Source organism: Eptesicus fuscus, chromosome 12 (assembly GCF_027574615.1).
Source record: "Eptesicus fuscus isolate TK198812 chromosome 12, DD_ASM_mEF_20220401, whole genome shotgun sequence".
In the NCBI taxonomy this organism is placed as follows: Eukaryota; Metazoa; Chordata; class Mammalia; order Chiroptera; family Vespertilionidae; genus Eptesicus; species Eptesicus fuscus.
The window spans coordinates 24358643-24381742 of record NC_072484.1 but is presented as its reverse complement, the minus strand read 5'-3'; the positions used below and the strand labels follow the sequence as shown (position 1 = coordinate 24381742).

At 40.7% G+C, this 23100-nt stretch overlaps 1 protein-coding gene across 1 annotated transcript in view; it reads right to left on the bottom strand.

Moving 5' to 3' along the window:
* The window catches only part of PAK5 (p21 (RAC1) activated kinase 5), a 148034-nt gene that overhangs the window by 35293 nt on the left and 89641 nt on the right, over positions 1-23100 (bottom strand). Inside the window, exon 3 of the mRNA XM_008141087.3 lies at positions 3790-4575. Coding sequence (XP_008139309.2) covers positions 3790-4575 — 786 coding nt within the window. The remainder of the gene's footprint in view (positions 1-3789; positions 4576-23100) is intronic.

The window sequence follows — 23100 nt, the reverse complement described above, 5'->3', positions numbered from 1 at the left end:
TTCTATCTCCAATGCTATAAGAAAATGTGAGCCCAGAGATACAAGATTGTCCCAGTTTTTTTTCAAGAGAAAACTGAAACCCATAAATTGCGATTTCTAAGTGAAATATCTTGAGTTTCCAGATGTTGGAAATTAGTATTAGGTGGGATAGACATGTCAATGGGCCAAATATGGCTCCCTGGAGGAAATGTTACAGCCTTCTGGACAAAATTTTCTCTGACTATGACCTAAACAGTTTCCTAACACAAGTATTCAAATATAACACACACACACACACACACACACACACACACACACGCACACACCATATTTGATCCAAAATAGCCAAAACAATCCCGAGAAAGAAGAACAAAACTGGAGGTGTCACATTTTCTAATTTCAAACTATATTACAAAGTGAGAATAATCAAAACAGTATAGTATTGGCATAAAATCAGACACATAGATCAGTGTAATAGAGAGCCCAGAAATATGGTCAATTAATTTATGATAAAGGATATAAGAATATGCAATGGGAAAGAATAGTCTGTTCAATAAATAACGCTGGGAAAACTGATTAGCCATGTGCAAAAAATAAAATAAAATAAAACTGGACTCTTATCTTATAACATACACAGTATCAACTAAAAATGGGTTAAAGACTTGAATGTAAGACCTGACATCATAAAGCTCCTAGAAGAAAACATAGGGGACAAGCTTTTCAACATTGGTCTTGGCAATAACTTTCTGGATTTAGCACCAAAGAAAAAGGCAACAAAAGCAAAAATAAACAAGTGGGACTAAATTAAACTAAAGAAGTTTTGCTTTGCAGAGGAAACCATCAACAAAAATGAAAAGGCAACCTATGGAATGGGAGAAAATATTTGTAAACCACATATCTGATAGAGTTAATATACAAGCAATTCAAACAATTAGATAGAAATAAAGCACACCGCAAAACCCACAAATAACCCATGCGCCTGATCTCGTCTGATCTTGGAAGCTAAGCAGGGTCGGGCCTGGTTAGTACTTGGATGGGAGACCAATTTAAAAAATGGGCAAAGAATCTGAATAGACATTTTTCTAAGGAAGACATACAAATGTCCAACCGATACATAAAAAGGTGCTCTTCATCACTAATCATCAGGAAACTATAAATCAAAACCACAATGAGATATCTTTCAGTTGTTAGAATAGCCATTATAAAATAGACAGATTAAAAATGCTAGCAAGGATGCGGGGGGGGGGGGGGGGGGAGAACCATTGTAACTATTGATGGGAATGTAAACTGGTACAGCCACTATGGAAAATAGAATGAAGGTTTTCAAGAAATTAAAAATAAAACTACCGTCTGATCTGGCACTCCCACTTCTGGATATATATCCAAAGGAAACAACATCTTTATGTGGAAAAGATAGCTATACCCCCATGACCAATGCACTATTAACAATAGTCAAGGTGTGAAACAAGCCATGTGTCCGTCAACAGATGAATGGTTCAATAAAATGTGGATCAAGAAAATATACACTGAGTGGCCAGATTATTATGATCTCTGAATGCATAATAATCTGGCCACTCAGTGTATGTATGTGTGTGTGTTTGTGTTGTGTGTGTGTGTGTGTGTATATATATATATATATATATATATATATATAGGAGGCCCGGTGCATGAATTCGTGCATGGGTGGGGTCCGGTCAGCCTGGCCAGGGGAGGGGACATGGGCGATTGGCCGGCCTGCCTGCTGGTCGAACTCCTGGCCAAGGGGATAATTTGCATATTAGCTTTTTATTATATAGGATATACACTGAGTGGCCAGATGATTATGTGTTCAGAGATCATAATCATCCGGCCACTCAGTGTATATACAATAGAATATTATTCAGCCTTAAAAGAGAAGAAATAATTCTGCCACTTGCAATAAATGCGAGTACCAGACAGGCATTATAAGTGAAATATCTTATATGTAGAATATTTTTTTAAAAAGGTAGAAATCAAAACAGAGACTAGAAAAGTGATTATCAGAGACAGGGGTGGGGAGGGAGAAGTTGGTAAAGGGTACAAATCTTTAGTAATAAGATGAATAAGGTCTGAGGACCTAATGTATAACATGATGATGATAGAATTCTACTGTATAATTGAAATCTGCAAAGAGATTAGAACTTAAATGTTCTCCTCCTGGTAAAAGTAAATACGTAAGGTGATGGATATCTTAATTGTGCCGGAAGAGAATAATTTCACAATGTTTACATATATCAAATCATCATGTTGTAAATTATCTTTAAATTTTGTCAATTATACCTCAGTGAAGCTGAAAAACATTCTTTACTGTTACATAAAGTAACCACTGCTGTTCAAAACCTGTGCATGTTACCAGGTTCAGCTATGGAATGTGTTGATTCCCTTATTTCACTCTAGAACTACAAAGGGGTTCCCTCAGGTGAGTGATATGCACAGGAAATCTAATAAACTATCTCATACATCATGTGTATGAGCTTTTCGTGTTGGTCAATTAGACAGACCTCTTTCCAACAATTGCCCTGGTAAGAACATAAGAAGTAAAGGCAGTCATGATACCCCGATCATAGGAGTTCAAATAACTCACACAATGAGATAAAAAACATTCTCAATATTTAAATTTTAACTAGACGTATATATTTTAGGTCTTTGTTTCTCATTGTATGTATTGGAAACTAAAGTGAGAGTTTTTTCTGTCTTTTTTTTTTCCTCTCTGAAGTGTGGTTAAAGTCACTACCAGCATGTCCCTAAATGACTTCAACACATTGGGTTGGGTTTATGAGAAATAGTAAGCAAAAAAAAATATTGACTATTTACAATCAATAAAACAAGATGCATGCAGGCAGGCTCGCCTCCCATCAAGCTGCTGAAGAGAGAGCATTTGGTACAAGCATACGTGATCACGCTACTAGAAGTCACATCCCTCTCAACTAGTTTGAGACCTCTACGTAATCCATCACCAAATGCCCCATTTTCACTTCACTCTACAGCTGAGGTAGCAAAAACATTTCTAAGTTACCATGGAAAAATGAACCACTTGCACACTCTCCAAGGTATTTTTCCAAGTGAGTACGTTCAGGTTCAGGAACTTCTACAACAGTGGTCCCCAAACTTTGGGATGTCATCACCATTCAAATTTCAAAGAAAATTTGCAGCAGCTGACATTTAAACTTATTTTTTAACCAACAGAGGAGTTACAACAAAACAAAATAAAAAGCACAGAAAAGGCCCAGCAACCAGCTTCTATCTATCATCCCCAAATTTCATTTTAAAAAAAATGGCATTTCAAGACAACAATAATAGAAAGAACATACTCTCAAAATGAAGAATTGTGCCTCAAGTGGAATAAAATTGACTTTATTAAAAACTTACCGCATTATCCTGATCTTTTTTTTTCCTTTTCAGCGGAGCCACATAAACTTTTTCAGAATGCAGAAACCACTGTATTATTCCATCTAACGATCTACAATCACATACTCCTTAACAGAGACGCTACGATAAATGCGATGTGCTCATATTGTACTAAGTTCTCTTTCAAATAAACACGATTATTTTGCCTTTTAACTAGAAACCCCATAGAAGATTCCCCACAGACCTTTACTTTAATGAATAAATGTGTCTTGCCCTAAATTTTCGGCTCTTGGGGCTGGGGGCTGGAAATCAGAATTTCCATATGGGTTCTCACTTAAAAGACAACCCAGCACTTGAGAATCTGACTATGTAAGAAGGCGATGCTCGCACCACCTTGGTGGAGGGTCTCCCACTCGGGAGGCAAGGAGGCAGAGAGGACGTTACCTTTGCAATGCACATTGTGGGCTCGGACAGGCGAGGGTAGGTGTAGGAGTTGTACGAGTGTCCCTGGGGGTGGGTTTTAAATGCACTTGCTCCGAAGGGCATCATCGGTTCCTGGAGCCCGGAGCCCGACCTGGACCTCTGCCGCATGGCGGGCTGCGGGCTGGTCTGATTCAGGTACGATGACTTCGGCCTCCTGTCGTAGTCATCCAGGCTGGGCCCCCATTCGCTCTCGCTGTAGGCCAGGCTCTCCTTGGAGCAGCCGCCGGTCCCTGCAGTTCTGGAAGGCGTGAATTGGAACGGGTAATCCAGAGGCGAGCTGCTCGAGGCTCTCTGGTACTCCCACTTGAGGTCACTGTACTCACCGGGTTTGCTCAGCGAGTCCAGGTGTGTGTGATAATCGATGGGGAATCTGGCCAGGTCGGATTTCAAAGGCTTCATGTCCGAATAGTAGGCGTCCCCATGTTTCATTTTCATCACGTGCCCATTCTGCTTGGCCGCATGGCTGCCTTTATAAAACGGATCCAGATCGTCTCCGTAGAGACTCCTGTCTCGGTACTTGTCGGCGGTGTAGTCGGCGGTGGTGTCGGATTCGCTGGAATACTGAGAGAAGGTGATGAAGCCGTTCTCCTCCCGGTGGCCGGGGCCGTGGCCCGAGGCGCCCTGGTCCGGGGTGGGCGGGCTCTCTTTCCTTAGGGAGTTGGAACGGGTCACCGAGATGTTGTCGAAATCCTCCAGGAGGCCGTTGATGGAGGATTCCTGGCAGGGTTTGTTTCCTCGAACGATTGTCTGGGAATAATAAAGGGAATTCTGTTTAAAGCAAACAATTGATGGAGGAATCCCATGCCCACCCCATCCAATTTAAACCAGAGGAAAACAGACCCCAGAAGAACATTTCATTAAAAAAATGATTTAAGGCCCTAGCCGGTTTGGCTCAGTGGATAGAGCGTTGGCCTGTGGACCAAAGGGTCCCAGGTTTGATTCTAGTCAAGGACACATACTTTGGTTGCAGGCTCCTCCCCGTCCCTGGCCCTGGTCCGGGTGCACGCAGGAGGCAACCAGTCTGTGTGTTTCTCTCACATTGATGCTTCTCTCTGTCTTTCCCTCTCTCTTCTACTCTCCCTAAAAATCAATAGAAAAATATCCTCGGGTGAGGACTAACAAACACACACACACAAAAAAAACACACAAAAAATAAAAAAATAAAAAACACCAAAAAACTGTTGATTGACTTCAGCGGTGAAATAAATAAAATACTTAAATAATAATCTCAAATTGCAAAACTTTCCTTACCTATCTCAATGGAGAGATCAAGTAAACATCAAAAACCATTTAGTGGAGGGGGCAAATTGGGGGGAAATTGGGACATTTGCAATAGTGTCAACAATAAGAATAAAGGGGGGGGGGGGAATGGAAAAGAAAGCCATTTAGAAGACTATTTTTGGCTATCATTATCTTATTTATCAGTTCATGGGAAATCCCTCTGCTTAATAATCAACCCTCACCACCTAACAATAAGCTGGTGTTAAAATTTTAACAGTTTATAAGTGTTTGGTTGTAAAAGGAGTTTTGTTATGTTTTTATATTCATTATCCAGATTATTTGCAAACCTAGTAAAACATTGTTACTTGAATATTAACACACCCATAAATGTTTGCACTTTTTGTTTTTTTATCTTTTCGTGGGAGACACATAACAATTGAACTTATCAGATTTTCTAGAAGAAAACAGAACTTTCTGAACTATAAACAGAGAGCAGCATGAAAATTACTCATGTGATTTAATTCATGATCAAAGGTGATGTTTCATTAAGTATATAACTGCAATACTTGTTATGACCACAATTCCATGTAGCATCATCACTGAATTTTGGGGGCTTGGTAATGAGGTAGGTGTACCTGAATCTTGGTGACAAATTGTCAAGTCCACATGCTCCCTTTAATGGGCCTAAATAGAACCGGAATACCGGGAACAGAAGGAAGTCACAAACCACTTACAAACCCAGTGGGCTGCACCTTGATGATGACAAGGTTTGCAGCAAAATATGTTGGGGGCGGACAAAAGAACAAAGAACAAAGTGTCGTGACTTCAGATTTCCAGGATTTTAAGATAAAAATGTCTTTGAGCAAATTGCAAGGAATTCAACACCATCTCAGTACAATAGAAAGATTTTAAACTGAAGAAAAAGTCAAAGTCATCCTGGAAAATGTTTTCCTAGATCAGTGCTTATAAAACTATACACAGTGGACCAGCCGGTGTGGCTCAGTGGTTGAGCATTGACCTATGAACAAGGAGGTCACGGTCAATTCCCGGTCAGGGCACATACCCGGTTGCATGCTTGATTCCCAGTGTGGGGCGTACAGGAGGCAGCAGATCAAAGACACTTTCTCATCATTGATGTTTCTATCTCTCCCTCTCCCTTCCTCTCTGAAATGGACATATATACCCATTTCACTATGGATATACAGTGAAAGACAAGGTCTTGTCCCATTGTCCAAATTAGCCCTGGACTAATACTTTTGGTCTCTATCATTTTCCTTTGAATAAACTTTTAATTTTTAAATAGTTTTAGATTAACAGAGTAGTTGCAAAGAGAATAGAGTTCTCATACATCCTTCACCCAGTTTCCCCGTTGATAACACCTTGCATTGCTATTAACTAAACTCCACAATTGATGCAGACTTCATTCATTTTTTCCCCCAGTGTTCTAGGGTCCCATCCAGTACACCTCATTACATGTATTTGTCATGTCTCCTTTGGTCTGTGACAAATTTTCAGACTTGCCTTGTTTTTGATGACCTTGACAGTTTTAAGAAGTACTGGTCAGGATTTTGCAGAATGTCCCTTAATTGAGGATGTCTGAAGTGTTTCTCATGATTACATGGGGGATATTGGTTTTGGGGAAGAAGACCACAAAGTAATGAACCAATTTCATTACATCATATCCAGGGGACACACCACCAACATGACTTAGCACTGATGATGTTGACCTTGATCACCTGGCTGAGGTAGTGCCTGCCAGGTTTCCACACTGTGAAGTTACATTATCCCACACCCTTTTCCATATTTCAGTCTTTGGAAGTAGACACTTAGTGCAGCCCACACTCTAGGGAAGCGGAGCCAAGCCCTTAAGAGGGGGGTATTTTGAATTCTTATGCACAGGGGACTTATCTATTCTCCATATTTGCTTATTTATTCAATCATTTATTTGTATTAGTATGAATGGAATCATGGATACTTATATTTGGGTTATAATCCAATGCTATGCTATTTGTGTTGTTGCTCAAATGATTCCATCTTTGGTTATTGAGAGTTCTTTAAGGCTGGCTGCTGTGTCACTTTGACAAGCACCCTCCCCCCCATCCTTTTCTTTTTTTTGAATATGTCTTACTTTCTGGCACTATAAGATTCTCCAGGCTTCCCTTGTATTGTCCCTGCTTTGCCCTAGAATCAGCCATTTTCCCAAGGAGCCTTGTTATTGGAGAATGATATTAGAAACTAGAATCTGGGTGCCGGGTGTGCTCATTGCTACTGGGGTGTCATAGCTTCCTGGCCCTCTCATGAACATGATGAGGAACTGTATACATGTATACTTATACAGGTAAATGCACACATCTATAGTTATATCTACCCATCTGTGTCTATATTAAGCTAAACATGAATTTATACTATTATCTTTGAACCTAACCTAGTACCACATGGTTCATTCTAGCTTCCCCCTTATCTGAACTGCCCCCTCCTCCCAGTTCTGTGACAGTGAAAAACCTGGATCTCATCATCTGTTATTCATTTACTTAGTCAATCCCAGTGTACATGTACAGCAGTTTCAGAATATTGACCCATACCAGCATGGGAAACAACTTAGCCAACCAGAGTATAGTTCTTATATAGAGTTCTTTTTTACTTTAGTCTTACAGTTTCCATTCAAAGCACTGTTTTCCCAAGTTACTTTCCCCCCACACTCCCTTTTATGAGATTATGCCAGTCAGATATACATAATAGATTTTTTTTGTGGTCAGTCTGCATTCCATCCTGGGATCCTCTGATCTCCTGGTTGACTTAAAAAATGCATACATCAGTGTACTCTTTGTGCTGGAAAGTTCTATGGGTATTGACAAATACAAAGCACCATACATTCACCATTACAGTGCTATACAGATTAGTTCCCCTGCTAATCCCAAATCTCCTGAGCTTTCCTTAGTTAGACACTACCTTCTAAACCCTTGGTATCACTGGTCTTTTGTTGCATCCTTATTGTTTTGCTTCTTCTGGAATATTATATAAATGAAATTACACACTCTGGAGACTTTTGGTCTGCTTTCTTTCACTTAGCATAAGGCATTTGAGGTTTATCCAGGTTGTTCTGTGAATTAATAGCATATTTTTTTCATGATTACTTTTTATCACTGAATAGTGTTCCATTATATATGTTGTGGTTGTATGTGGGAGGGAATAAATTGATTGGCTGATTGCCAAAGTTGGTGATATTCTGTTGGAGCCTCCCCCCAGACAGAGAATATCATGATATACTATATATATATATTTTTTTTTCTCTCAGAGCAGCAATGTTTTTATGCTCACCCCAATAAATGAATGTGGAGGAATAATACACGTGAATAGAGAAGAATGAGCAGCCCAGGAAGGGGAAAAGATGAAATGGGCATTTTTTAATGCATTAAGTATGAATGCTAATAACTCACCCTCAAAAATATCATGTCTATTTGAGAAGCTTCCTATTGCATTTCAGGTGTATTTTACTGGTTTACAACTTCTCTTTCTATTTGTTCAGGATGCTCTTCAAACCCTCTTAGACATATGTACTGTTACTCTCTGTGGATTTAAACTGTTGGTCTCCTCTTCGCTATTATTTGCAGGAATTTTAAAGAAAATAGCATCAGTTTGTTTATATCACAGCATATCAACTAAAAGTCTTTTTAGCCATAATTCTGGATAGAAATTACCCTGTGCATATTCTTATTCTCTTTTATGAACAATTGGCAGGTTACTCAAAGAAAATTATATAAGAAATTCATGGTAGCTTTCTGGCCCAGGCATCTGTATTGACTGATGGGCCACATGAGTGATTGTAAGGTATGCCAAGGTCTTCAAGTATCTTCTGAATTATCAGATCTACATGGAAAAATCCTTCTGCAAAAATATTATCCAGACTTTCTCTGAACTTGCCAAATAATAGTTAACTATATTAGAACTTTTCATATTTAATGTTATCTTTGGGTCTATATCCTGTGTGTGGGGGAATCATTTCTCTAAATGCTATCTGTCTTAACATCTCAATTAATCTTTTCTGTCTACCTTCATGCTTCCCACCACTAAATAGATGATTCAGGTCTAGGACCACAGAATCATTTCCAGTATCTTAGTGTTGGAAGGAATCTAGAAATCATCTAGGTCATCTTCTCCTTTTACTGAGCAAAACTGACTCAGTTTACTTTGCCAACTGGTATGACACAGACCTGGGACTGAAACCCAAGTCCCCTTTCTCCCAGTCTAGCTTTCTTTCCAAGTACTCTTCAGACTCTTGAGCTAAACAAATTAGCACCAGTTGGCAATTCAAAGGTTTGATGTGTGATATCACAACCCATCAAAAATGGGTCATTGAAGAGCATATTTCTATTACATACTCTACCTTTAGCGAAGAGTTGAATTCACAGAATATGGACAAGTCTAGGTTCTGGTCTCAATTTCAGCCAAATGTGATTCATTTTATTCTTTTATTATCCATTTTCCAATTTGTAAAATGGGTAATTTCTTTTGATATTTAGCAATACTTCCCAGTCCCCAGGAATTGTAGAGGTTGATAGGGGTAGGGATTACAAATGTTTAAGACATACTAATGCCTTCAATAAACATAGACTTCAGGTAGATAAAAATGAGTAAATATGAAATAAATTAAGTTTAATGCTCATCAATGAAAGCAAGTTAAAACATAAAAGTTATAAAGAAAAGATTAGAGAAAACAAACTAAAAATCTTGGAAAGTTTTCAGGAAGAGGAGAATTATCATTTATGTACTTCCAGAAGGAAACAATAGAAGTAATTCGATGGTGGAAAAAAGAGGTAATTACCAGCTCATCACTCACTGACTGATCGAGAAGATGACAGAGATGAGAATGTATTCAGAATGCCACCATCTTTGAGGCTATGAAGGTAATTGTGATTACGAAGAAAGAGTTCCCTGCTCATATCAAATTAGCATCTGAATCACTTGTCCTTTGGAATTTATATCCAGAAAAACTGTTCATCTTCAGAAAATGAAAAAATATGGCTATGATGGGGGCTGAACTATTAGTCTTCAAAATTCACTACCAGGATATATAAAAGGAAAAAAAAAATCCTTCCCTATGTGATTTCTTTGAGATTAGCGCATTATGGAATATTTCCTTTGAAACTGTTGGGTCCTTTAAATCTTCCTATTTTATCAGTAAAACCCTTCCAATTTCCTTAATGAATTGAATGGGAAGACTTGAAACTAACTTTGTTTCTCAGAATACTGAGAAAAAGGGATTTAGATGCCAAAAGAAGGCATCTATCTATCTATCTATCTATCTATCTATCTATCTATCTATCTATCTATCTATCATCTATCATCCACAGAGAGCTACTAGATATAATATATGGTATCTATAATATATGTATGTCTATATCCATACTATCTATAAATATTTTAAGTGACTAAGCAATAACATAAAAAGTTCTTGTGGAAGAGCCTCTTCTCTCAATAATTGTGCAATAAATGTGTTTGGAAAACTGAAAACCAAACAATCATAAACAGTATTCACATGTTTTTGGCCCCCAAATATGTTCATTTAGATTTCTTAGAGATTAGAGAGTTACTGTTTCTGCATACACATTAATCAGTGGCCTCTATGGTGGGAAGTCTGCTGTTCTATGAACTTTAAAAAAATCTTTATTGTTGAAAGTATTACATATGTTCCCTTTTTTTTTCCCCATTGACCCCCTTTCTAGCCCACCTCCACCCCTGGCCCCAGGCCTTTACCACACTATTGTCTGTGTCCATGGGTTCTCTCTCTCTGTAAAACCCTAATATGCAAATAGACCGAATGGGGAACAACTGAACCAAAAATCCGGTTGCTGGGACATGCCAGGGGGCACACGTGGAACATGGCAGGCATGGGCAGCAGGCAGCAGAGCACGGAACATGGTGGGTGTCAGCCGCGGCAGGATGGTGGAGCAGGTGAGTGGGGGCGCCAGACCAAGGCGGGGTGCTGGTTGCTGTCATTGGGTGAGCCTCTGGTGGTTACTGAAAATTCTTTGCTCCCACATGCCACGGTCCTGCCTGGCACTTGCACCTGCTGCTGGTGACAGCCCCGCTCGCACCTGCAGCCAGCACTGAAGCCGCTGCTTACACCTGCTGCCGGCGCCTGGTGCTGGCCCCTATTGCCCCTGAGGGCTTCTCCACCTCCCTCTGCTCCTGAGGGGCAATGGAGCAGCAGCAGCCACTCACACCTGCTGATGGTGCTGGCCCCAATAGCTCCACGCTGTGCGAGCAGAGCTGGCACCATCAGCATATGGGAGCGGTGGCGGCAGGAGCGGGACTGCCAGCAGACAGGGGACCGGGGGCCATGGCAGGAGGGGCTGGGTGAGGGCATGGCAGATCGGCTAAGACCCGCCCTTGTGCCCACGGTGGCCCACAGTTCCTTTCAAGGTGCACAAATTTGTGCACTGGGCCCCTAATGCATATATATGCTTATAAGTTTGTTGGTTGATTTCTTCCCACCCACCCATCCCCCCACCCACTCCCACCTTCCCTCTGAGAGTCAAAGTTTATTCCATACTTCTATGACTCTGGATCTATTTTGTTTGTTAGTTTATTTTGTTCATTTGATTCCATATATGAGTGAGATCTTGTGATGTTTGTATTTCTCTGTCTGGCTTATTTTACTTAGCATAATAACTCCAGGTCCTTCCATGCTGTCTCAAAGGGTAAAAGATCCTTCTTTTTTACTGCTGCATAGTATTCCATGGTCTAAATATACCACAGCTTTTTTATCCATTCATCTACTGATAGGCACTTGGACTGTTTCCAGATCTTAGCTATTGTAAATTGCACTGCTATGAACATAGGGGTGCATATATTCTTTCTGATTGGTGTTTCGTGTTTCTTAGGCTATATTCCTAGAAGTGAGATCACTTGGTCAAATGGCAGTTCTATATTTAATTTTTTGAGGATACACCATACTGTTTTCCATAATGGATGCACTAGTCTGCATTCCCACCATCCAGAGACATATGTGCAGTTCACATACAAAATTATAGTGGTAAACTTCATAAATAGAATTCTCTATATTTGTTAATGTGCAAGTAGAAATATTAGTATTGTTATGAGCTAAATGTTATTAAGAAAAAAATAAAGACTATCCACTGAGGAAGGAAAAACATTTTTAAAAAACAATGTAATATTTGTTATCTTTGTTTTGAATCTTAGGCTCATAGCAATATGATATTGAGCAACTTACTTAATGTTTTAAAGCCTTTGTTTCTTAATCCATAAAATGGTGAGAACAAATCCTTATCTCATAGCATTATTTTGATGTTTCAATGAAATAATTTGTGTGAAAAGCAAGCATGATTCTTGGCATAGAGTAAGTACTAATAAGGTAGTTATTTAACAATTTTATGGGTAAAATTTACTTTTAAATTAGGCTGATAATAATTTAGGTAAAAAAAGTTGCAAGCAACATATAGAAGAAATAAATTTCAGCTTCATATGTTGAATGTAAAAGGATAATTGATTTAGAAGACTTTAAAAATGACTATTAGTAATTTTAGATACAAATGTCTTAAATTTAAACAGATGTACTTCAAAATAATTACAACTGTTAATATATATTCAATACTACTCATTAGACCTAAAACAATGAAACTAAACATATATATATATATATATATATATATATATATATATACACACACACACACACACACACACACACACACACACTAGAGGCCCAGTGCACGAAATTTGTGCACGGAATTTCATGCACGGAGGGGGTGGTGTGTGTCCCTCAGCCCAGCCTGCACCTTCTCCAATCTGGGATCCCTCTCAAAATCCAGGACTGCTGGCTCCCAATTGCTCGCCTGCCTGCCTTCCTGATTGCCCCTAACCATTTCTGTCTGCCAGCCTGATCACCCCCTAACCACTCCCCTGCCAGCCTGATTGATGTCTAACTGCTCCCCTGCCAGCCTGATTGCCCCTAACTGCCCTCCCTTGCAGGCCTGGGTCCCTCCCAACTGCCCTCCCTTGCAGGCCTGGTCCCTCCCAACTGCCCTCCCTTGCTGGTCTGATCCCTCCCAACTGCCCTCCCCTGCTGGCCATCTTGTGGCAGCTATCTTGTGTCCACATGGGGGAAGCCATCTTTGACCACATGGGGGCAGCCATCTTGTGTGTTGGCGTGATGGTCAATTTGCATATCACTCTTTTATTAGATAGGATAGAGGCCTGGTGCACGGGTGGGGGCCAGCTGGTTTGCCCTGAAGGGTGTCCTGGATCAGGGTGGGGGTTCCCTTGGGGCATGGGGTGGCCTGGGCGAGGGGCCTGTGGTGGTTTGCAGGCTGGCCACACCCCCTGGCGACCCAAGCGGAGGCCCTGGTTTCTGGGATTTATTTATCTTCTATAATTGAAACTTTGTATCCTTGGGTGGAGGCCAGGGCAGGCCAAGAACTTGGCTTCCTCCATCACCGGGGAAACCCAAGCCTCCTATTCTCTCCGTGGCTGCAGCCATTTTTGTTGGGATTTATTTATCTTCTATAATTGAAACTTTGTAGCCTTTAGTGGAGGCCTGGGCCGGCCAGGGTGTGCAGGAAGCTTGGCTTCCTCCATTGCCAGGGAAACCCAAGCCTCCTGTTTGCTCCATGGCCAAAGCCATCTTGGTTGGGTTAATTTGCATACTTGCTCCTGATTGGCTGGTGGCATGGCTTGTGGGTGTAGCAGAGGTACGATCAATTTGCATATTACTCTTTTATTAGATAGGGTATATATATACCAGTACATGGAAAAGAAAGGTTAATAAAAATGCAGTAAAATATTGAAAGTAGTCATCTCTAAGTGGGGAGATTAGGGTGATTTATATTTTATACAGGTACTTTTCAAACTTCAATGTGCAAAAAAATTACCTGGAGATTCTGTTAAAGGCAGATTCTAATCCAATTGGTCTCAGGAGGGGGCCTGAGGTTCTGGATTTCAAACAAACTCCCAGGCAATGACTCTGCTGGTCTGCTGGTCACTGTTAACTCAATGCGGTCATTGTATTTTCCAGATTTTCTACAATCAGGATTACTTTCATAATGAAAATGTTAGGCTGAGATTTGCTTTTTTAGTAGAGTGGGATTTTATGTTTTATATATAGAGAGAGCGTAGTGTTAAATGTATTTTTATATGTACATACAGTGTTGAATATATAGGTATATATTATGTTAAAATTATATGATGTTATAGTTGGCTGTTGGGAACCATATTATTTAGCATGTTCCTGTTTCCTGTGGAGGTGTAATATTTATTATGTTTTTCCCAAAATGAAGACTGAAACAGATTTCACCATGTTGGAACTCCTGCTTTTATATCATCATGATCTTACTGTGAAGTTCTGTGTCTCAGAGTTATTCATGAATAAAACCTGGGTACCATAGAAGGGAGGTGTGGTTGCAGACATTTGAAAATAAGAAAATTTTGTATATAATTTTAAAAAATCAAAGAAACCAAAGCATAGTGTACTGAGGCATGGTTTCTCTCAAATCTCCTTTTTAGTGTTTGAAATGTTTACTGATGGTATAAATGTATCACTCTTAAGAAAGCACTTGCCTTTCCCTCTTTCAATGAAAACTATTAAATCATTGTTAGGAAGAAGGGGCTTGCATGATGTAAATGTTTATTAGAAATAAATTGTTGACATGACCCACCTCCTAGATTTTTTAAAAACAAGGGTAAATAGCCTTATTTAATCAGGAAGACCAGTTAAATGAGAATGGAGACAGTATTTGTTTCTCTGGCATGGACTACCCTTTGAAGAACCATAAGCGGCAGACCGGTATTCATGAAATATAAACGTGCGGAATTTTACAACACAGTTTAACCAGGCTTAAAAATGTAAGAACCGCTATTTATTACTGTCACTATCTGATGCTTATTAAAGCAAGATTGTGCAGTTTTATAGAGATCAATAATAGAGTAACTGCAAGAGTATCAGTGAATTTCATGCTGCAGAACAGCCAGGCACTAAAAAGAATCAATGTAACCCAATCTATTTGAGTTGGAAGCCACGGTTCTCACTGTCTTTCCATTGTGCAGGGGCTGGCTCGGCGTCTGTTCTGGCTCCCGGTGACAGTGGACATATTTCATGGCGCTCCTTCCTCAGGCTGTTGGCTGGTGATAAGCTATAATGGATCTGTCCCTAAGAACAGCTGTCTCCCCTTGTTCTTGGGAAGAGATGAAAAAGTGCCTCTGCTCTCACTGGCTGTATCAACCTTGACAATAACAGAGTGTGTAATTAACAGCTTTGCCCTAATAAGACCTCACATTTCTTTTTCAAAAACAATGTCTTCCACCCTCCTCCAGAATATGTTTCATTTTGTCTTTCTGGGTAAACACTTGCCAGGAGGTCAATAAGCTAAATAGTCCCATGACTTGAGAACAAACCAGGACTCTCTCAGAAAGTATCTGCTTTTAAGCAATTTATCTAAACTCTTGCCCTGTTTGTAGGCAACCAATTCCCTTGTTTTTAAGAAAGAATGTGGCTGGAAACAGCTGGGAACATAATCACAGCAAACATATGCACCTGATATATTTGAATCCTTATGGGAAGAAAGACTGACTGGCGGTTGGCTTTTTTAAAAACCCAAAGACCTCAGATCTATTTTCTTTCCGTTTTCTACATACCACTTTTTTGGGGGGGTAACCATAGGGGGTGGGGTTAATTGGGTGAATAATTGAGAATCACATATTCCAGGAAAATATGAGACTTAGGGCAGAATATCTCAGAGTGGAAGTGGTGGTGAGGGTTTCTAACCATTAAGACCCTTTTAAATAAATCTCGTAATAATGTTAATTATGTGGAATCCAAAGAAACCAACTCCTATACTAGCTAAAATTATTATGTTCTACACAAATTACAAAAAAAGTAGAATGCGTTTAAGAAAGGTTTTCTAAATTTTGTAGAAATCAAGATTTCCTAGTTAAGTTAATTGGAAAATGATCTAGTGATTGCCATTCTCTCTACTTCTTAAAGCGCAGATAATTCAGTACATTTACTAGTAGTGACCAGTTCCATACATGGATAATCCCTGAAGGCGACTTTCTATTTACTGTTAACTGGGCAAAGCAAATGTGGGCAGTTCATAGCCCTGGTTCTTGCTGCTTGGGATGTGAGGCATTCACGCTGAAGTCAACTCAAGGCAGTTTGACCAAAGTGTTTTATGTTTGCGTTAAAAGTCCATTTGAGACTGCGAATGCTGAGGTTGGAAATTTATATACTCTTTGCTGGCTGTTTTTCGGTTTAGTGTCTAGGGAACAATGATGTCTGTATTAGTATTTCCATTCATTAATTTATTCATTTAGTCAAACAAAAAATCATTTCTAAGTGCAGGGAGATCTCTGAGATAAATGAGACAAGAGTCCACAATATGTTTCTTAACTTGGGTAGTCAATAGCATTTCATATTATTCTTCAACCTTTCCATATTCATCTGACCTAGCCTGAGTTCCTCAAAGCAGAGCAAGACAATGGCTTGCATGTGAGTAGTATATTTTGGAAAGTAAGGACCAGGAACAGGGAGGAGGGTACAGCAGGAAGGAGGGAAGCCTGTTCAAGGGGGAATTATCCAGCTGATTATCTGTGGACAACTGGGGCTCAGTGTTTTGAAAAGCTGTGAAGAATGAGTCTCAGAGCTGACTAGTCAAGGGAATGAACATGGACATAGTCATCAACCTGCTCCCAATCCCCTGCCTCAGAATGTCTGAGGGGACACCCACATGTGTCCCAGAGGGACAAAGTAAAGAAATTTCCCTGTCCCAAAGCAGAGGTAAATGGTGAGACTGAAGTGAGTAGCAGTTGCCTCAGCAATGGCCAGAGTGAAAAAGGTGGGTCTAAAAAATGTGACACAAGGGGTAACCTATATACCTTTTCTAGACACTGATACATCCTAATATATAAAAATCCAGGGGCCGTCACGACAGAAACAACTGGATGAATGACCGAACAGCAGGCTGCGTGGGGCGACCAGGCCAGCAGGGGGGTTAGTGAGGGACGACCAAACAACTGAACAGCAGACTGCGTGGGGCAACCAGGCAGGCAGGGGGGTTAGTGAGGGATGACCAAACAACTGAACAGCAGGCTGCGTGGGGCAACCAGGCAGGCAGGGGGGTTAGTGAGGGACGACCAAACGACTGAACAGCAGGCTGCATGGGGTGACCAGGCTGACAGGGGGGTTAGTGAGGGACAACCAAATGACTGAACAGTAGGCTGTGTGGGGTGACCAGGCCAGCGGGAGGGCAGTTGGGGGCAACCAGGCAGGGGGGGGCAGTTGGGGATGACAAGGTCGGCAGGGGGGGCAATTGGGGGCAACAAGGCCGGCAGTGGGGGGCAGTAAGGGGCGACCAGGCTGGCGGGTAGGGGCAGTTCGGGGCAACCAGGCCAGCAGTTAGGGGTGATCAGGCTGGCAGGCAGAGGCTGTTAGGGGTGATCAGGTTGGCGGGAGTGGGGGGGGCAGTTAAAGGCAATCAGGCAGGCAGGCAGGTGAGCAGTTAGGAGCCAGCAGTCCCAGATTGTGAGAGGGACATCCGACTGCTGGTTTAGGCCCGATCCCTGGGACCGGGCCTAAACCGGCAGTCGGATATCTCCCAAGGGGTCCTGGATTGGAGAGGGTGCAGGCTGGGCTGAGGGGACCCCCACCCCTCATGCACGAATTTCGTGCACGGAGCCTCTAGTTGTACAATAAAAAAGTAAAGATGAAGTAAAACAGGGTTCCCTTCTCTTTCCCTATGGGGCATATATATCAGTACTCTTACTCAATGTGGCAGATATGCTACTAGGTGACCACCAAAGGTGTGTGCTCTCCCCACTCTCCCACCCCCAGCCAGAAGCCACATTTCCCAGACCGCTTTGCGTCTAGATAGACCACAGGACCAATTCTTACCCATGGGATTTGAGCAGGATGTGATGTGCATCACGTTCCTGGACAAAGTTACAAAGAATCCCTTTTCTTCTCTGTAGCAGGATGGATAAGATCTAGCAGACTACTCTCAGTGCTAAGGGGATGCCAGGGCCCAGTGAAAATCCACATTGTATATTTAGTGATTGAAAAATACACTCCTACCAGGTATTTTGTTGAGCTTATTTACTGAGATGTAACAGATGGAATTACCTTAACAAATATATCATAATAACAATGATTATAGTGGATCCAAAATTCAAAAGCAGACCAGAAATAAATGAGAATAAGCAGGGGCACACTTTATCTTAGTATTTCCATCAAGTATGCCCAGGCTAATTCTTCATAACTGGCAATGGCCACGGAGCCCAGGACATCCACAGCAGCTCCAGAGATACCAAGGAGCAGTTTGAGATATGAACCAGACATGAACTACTAATATGCTGGTAGAAAAAATGATATTGAGCATCTAACACCTGAGACAGAGCACCGAGACCTGTGAATGGAACTGCTCATCTCAGCTTGATTTTAAGGTATCTGTAGAGTTGACCATGTCTGAACAAATGTTTTATTTTTCCATAGTTCAGGGTGAGATATAAACTCATGCAGGGAGTAAAAGAAGGCGCATTCACTAAAATGTATCACATAGGGGCCGAGCAATGCAGTTTGGTATTAGTCTCTGTGATAGATTACCTGTGGAATAAGCACAATTACTCCCCCTCCCCATTCCATATGACTTTGAAGGTCTTTGTATTGGGAGGTAGTAGAATCTTGAACCTGGGATGGCCTGCATAGACAAGAGAAAGTGGCAGAATTGACATTATCCCCATTCTTCGTCTGGTCTGCAAGAAACCTTGCTAGCTGCCACCCTCTCTGTCCCCTGCTTCTCCCAGATGAACAAGCTTGGGCTGGCCAGCTGCAGGATCTGAGATGAGCCACGACTGCTGAGGCCATCCTAGATTAAGGAGCCCACTTCATCTATGCACCCCTCTCCTCCACCCAAGCTAGAGCAGGGAGATGCAGAAGAAAGGAGGCATAGAAGCTAGAACTTGGGCCCATTTGTACCAGTGCAGGGGAAGCTGCCTGCTGGAAGGGGAAAGGCTTGTGTGCCTGTGGGTGGGCAGTGGGAATCCTTGCTGTGGGGAGAGAAAGGGGCATTATGTGAGTGGAAACTCACTAGAGATGAGTCCTGGGGTGGCAGGCTGCTCCTGAATTGTGCTAATCATTAAACCCTCCATCTGCTTTTGCCCATAAAAGATGAGTCAGCCTGAAATATCAGCAGGGGTATGGCCAAGGCTTATCTTTGAGTTAGTTTTAGATTTTTCTTTATGGCTAAACTTATTTTAAACTGGCATAGCCTTATGGTTAGACTTGTGGTTCTATTTATCATCCTATCATCACTTAATTTTATTTTTTAATTTAGCCATTAAATATCAATTTGCTTTAGCAAATTTCAGTTGTTTGTGAGGTAAGGCTTCTGTCCGTTTCTACTCTAAGGTTTTGTTATTCCATCTTCTAAAAGTCTTTAAAATTTGAGATGTTTTAATATAACAAGAACTTTTAAAATACAAAACTCTCTTAAAAGCACTGGCTGGTGTACTCAGTGGTTAGAGCATCAACCTGCATACTGAAGGGTTAGGGGTTCGATTTCCAGTCAATGGCATGTGCATAGGTTGAGGGTTTGCTTCCCGCCCCCAGTTGGGGCAAACGGTCCATAACTGTCTCTCTCAAAATGATGTTTCTCTCTCACTCTCTCCCGCCCTCCCTTTCTCCCTTCCACTCTCTCTGAAAAGCAATGGAAAAAAATCCTCAGGTGAGGATTTAAAAAATATCTTTCTTAAGAAAGAATGTTTAAAACTCAGGATTATGGGAACTGGGATAAGACAAGTTGATGGCTTCTTGGAACATTTAGCTTTCTCAATAACTACAAAATTCTGTCACCAACAAAAGAAACATCTTGTAACATCATATTTGCTGGAGTTTCTGACACTTAAAAATTCAGTAACAAAATGCATAGTTTACACATCAATTGCAACCTCCCCTTGTAAAAACAACTGAATAAGTGGTTCTTAAAATATTAGTAATATACAATGCTAAATGCCAAAATCATTTGCTTTCTCTTATAGATTATATAAAGAAGCACAAGGCACATTCACTTTAAATTTGGTCAACAAAATTTTACCTTTGAGTATCAGAAGCTTACATTTCTGTTGCTATTTTTCAACCTGACAAAGCAATCTTGACAAACATGAAAATGATCTCTTTAAGGCATAATAAATGTTAAAAAATTTGTTAATCTAGAAATAAAACTGCTAGGCAGTTAAACCAAACATTCTTAGTTATTAAACATTGCATTTAAGTGATCAAAATTGGAATAATGATTAACTCCAGAGCTAAGGTGTTCACTGGGAAGAGACCCAAGGGAAGTTTCTGATTGATGAAAATGTTCTATATCTTGATCTGGGAAGTGGGCACATGAATATACACGTATTTTAGACATTCAACAAGCTGTACATTCATGATTTTTCTTTTATTATATGTAAATTATGCTTTTGTTAAACTACATTGGAGTGGCACCAAACAAAACTATATTATCTTTCCCTTTCCAAAATTGTATTCCATCAATTGTGTTTTCATATTGTGACCATAGATTTAGCAAAAAGACACTGCAAGAAGCAAATGGCATCTAGTCTTTCTGTTGCCCTCGGAATTTTCTTGAAGAGGCGGTTCACTGCCATTTAGTGTCCCCACAGAAAGATCTCATGAATCATTTATTTACAAATTATAATTAGAAACCTTTACTTTCCTGTAGGAAAGACTGTTTCTCCCACTGTCCTTTTATATTGATAAAAATTTTGTAATTGTTTCAGCAGGACTTCCAGGAGGCTTTAAAAAAAATTTTTTTTACCTCAACTCTATCAATTATATTTACATGCAAGGTTTACATATCTGTATTCTTTTATTATCTTCTCTCTCTTCCATGATTTATATTTTTTTCTTGGTTCTCAATATTTTATGGTATTTAAAACTGGCCAAACTGTTACTATGTGGAATTTCATTGTACATTAGTACCAACCTTTTGGGGAGCGATTACCAGTGCCCATATTTTACCTTCCTTCCTCATAAGAACACATTTAAACAATCCTCTAATTCAGCAGGTCTGGCGCGGGCACGGGATTCTGGATTTCTCACAAGCTCTCAGGGAAGTTGCAAGGTCCCAAAGAACAGGTGAAGTTTCCTGAATAGCTGAGCTGGGCTTGCATATTTCAAGGAAAATGAGACTACCACGATGTTTTACGGTGAGCACTGGATTGTGAGTTGGGCATCTGGGGTCTAGTTCAAGTTCTGTCACTGGCAACCATGAAGCCTTTCTCAAGACTGCCTCACTGAGTCTATAGTTCCCATCTGCACTGGGACTGCCTGCCTCGCTTCCAGCTCCAGAAAATCCTGTTGTTCTGAAGATTCTCTGCATGTCTCCGCTGCTCCAAGGTGTTACTGCTCCTACAATGGCTAAGTCTTTAAAGTAGCTGGCTTGACTGAAAAATAATCTGACAGATGCTTAATGCCTGGGAGAGACAGTGGTGATCCCTAACTGGAGTTTGTATATACTTTCCTGCACCTGTAACTTCCGAGGACAAGCACTGACCCTCTGTTGTGAACAAATCCTAGGTTAGATATGTGAGCCCATCTGGCCATAAACCATTGGGTGTCCTTACCCTCTCTGTGTTGACAATGTCAGACTGTGGTAGGTTGATGCAAAAAATGGTGCCAATTCCTGCCTCCTGTCTGTATCCAGGAGATGGGGCTTGTTTCCCACCCCTTGCCTCTGGCTTTGACCACAGGACTTGCTCTGGCCGAGAGAGTACACCCAAAGTGATGCCATGCCTATTCAAACCCCCACCTCTAGAGGTGGTGCAGCTTTGACCCTGCCCAGCTGCCATGTGAACAAGCTGGCTTGGGGAATGATGAGACACTCATGGAGCAGATCCGGGTGAGCCCAGCTGAGGCCATCCTTACCCAGCCCGCCTCCGGCCCTCTCAGCAGTTGACCATACATACAGGCATGAGTGAGTCCAGATGAGACTGGAAGACCTGCCAGCTGAGTGCAGCCTAAATGGTCAATTTGCAGAATTTAGAGGAACAACAAATGCTTACCGCTTTAAGAGCTATTAAAATATATTGTGGTAGGGTATCACACACAATTAACCATTTTAACTAAGTTTAAGTATATATAATTCAGTGGCATTAGGTACAGTCACACTGTTGTGCAACCATCACCATTATGTATTTCCAGAACATTTTCATTGTCTCAAACAGAAACTGTACCCATTAAAAGTAACTCTCCCTCCACTACTCCCCATTTTCTAGGAACCACTAATTTACTTTCTGTCTCTGTGAATTTGTCTATTCTTGGTCCCTTATGTAAGTGGAATCATATAATATTTGTTCCTGTGTCTGGCTTCTTTCACTTAGCAAAACATTTTCAAAAGTTCACCCATATTTTTTCCTGTCATCTGTTGATTACCTTTTGGTTATTGTGAATAACACTACTGTGAACACTGGTGTTCAAGTATCTGAATCCCTGCTTTCAATTCTTTTGGGTATATAGCCATAAGTGGAATTACTGGGTCACACGGTAAGTCTGTTTAACTTTTAAGGAACCAAAAAACTGTTTTCCACAGCAGCTACATCAGAGTACATTCCCATCAGCAGTGCATGAGGGTTCCAACTTCACCACATCATTGAAACATTTATTTCCCACTATAATAATGTTTTAAAATAATAGCTATCCTAATGGATGTTAAGTGGGATCTCATGGTGGTTTTGATTTGCATTTTCATTTCCCCAGTGACTAGTGATGTTGGGCAGTTTTTCAAGCACTTACTTGTATATCTTCTTTGGAGAATGTCTATTCAAGTCCCTTGCCTATAGTTGAATTGAGTTGTTTATTTGTGCTGTTGAATTGTAGGAGTTCTGGATATTAACACCTTATCAGATATTTGATTTGAAAATATTTCCTCCCTTCTGTGGCTTGGACTTCCACTCTCTTGGTAGTGTCCTTTGATACACAAAGTTTTAAATTTTGACAAAGTTCAATTTATTGATTTTTTTTTTTTTTGGTGTCTATGTTTT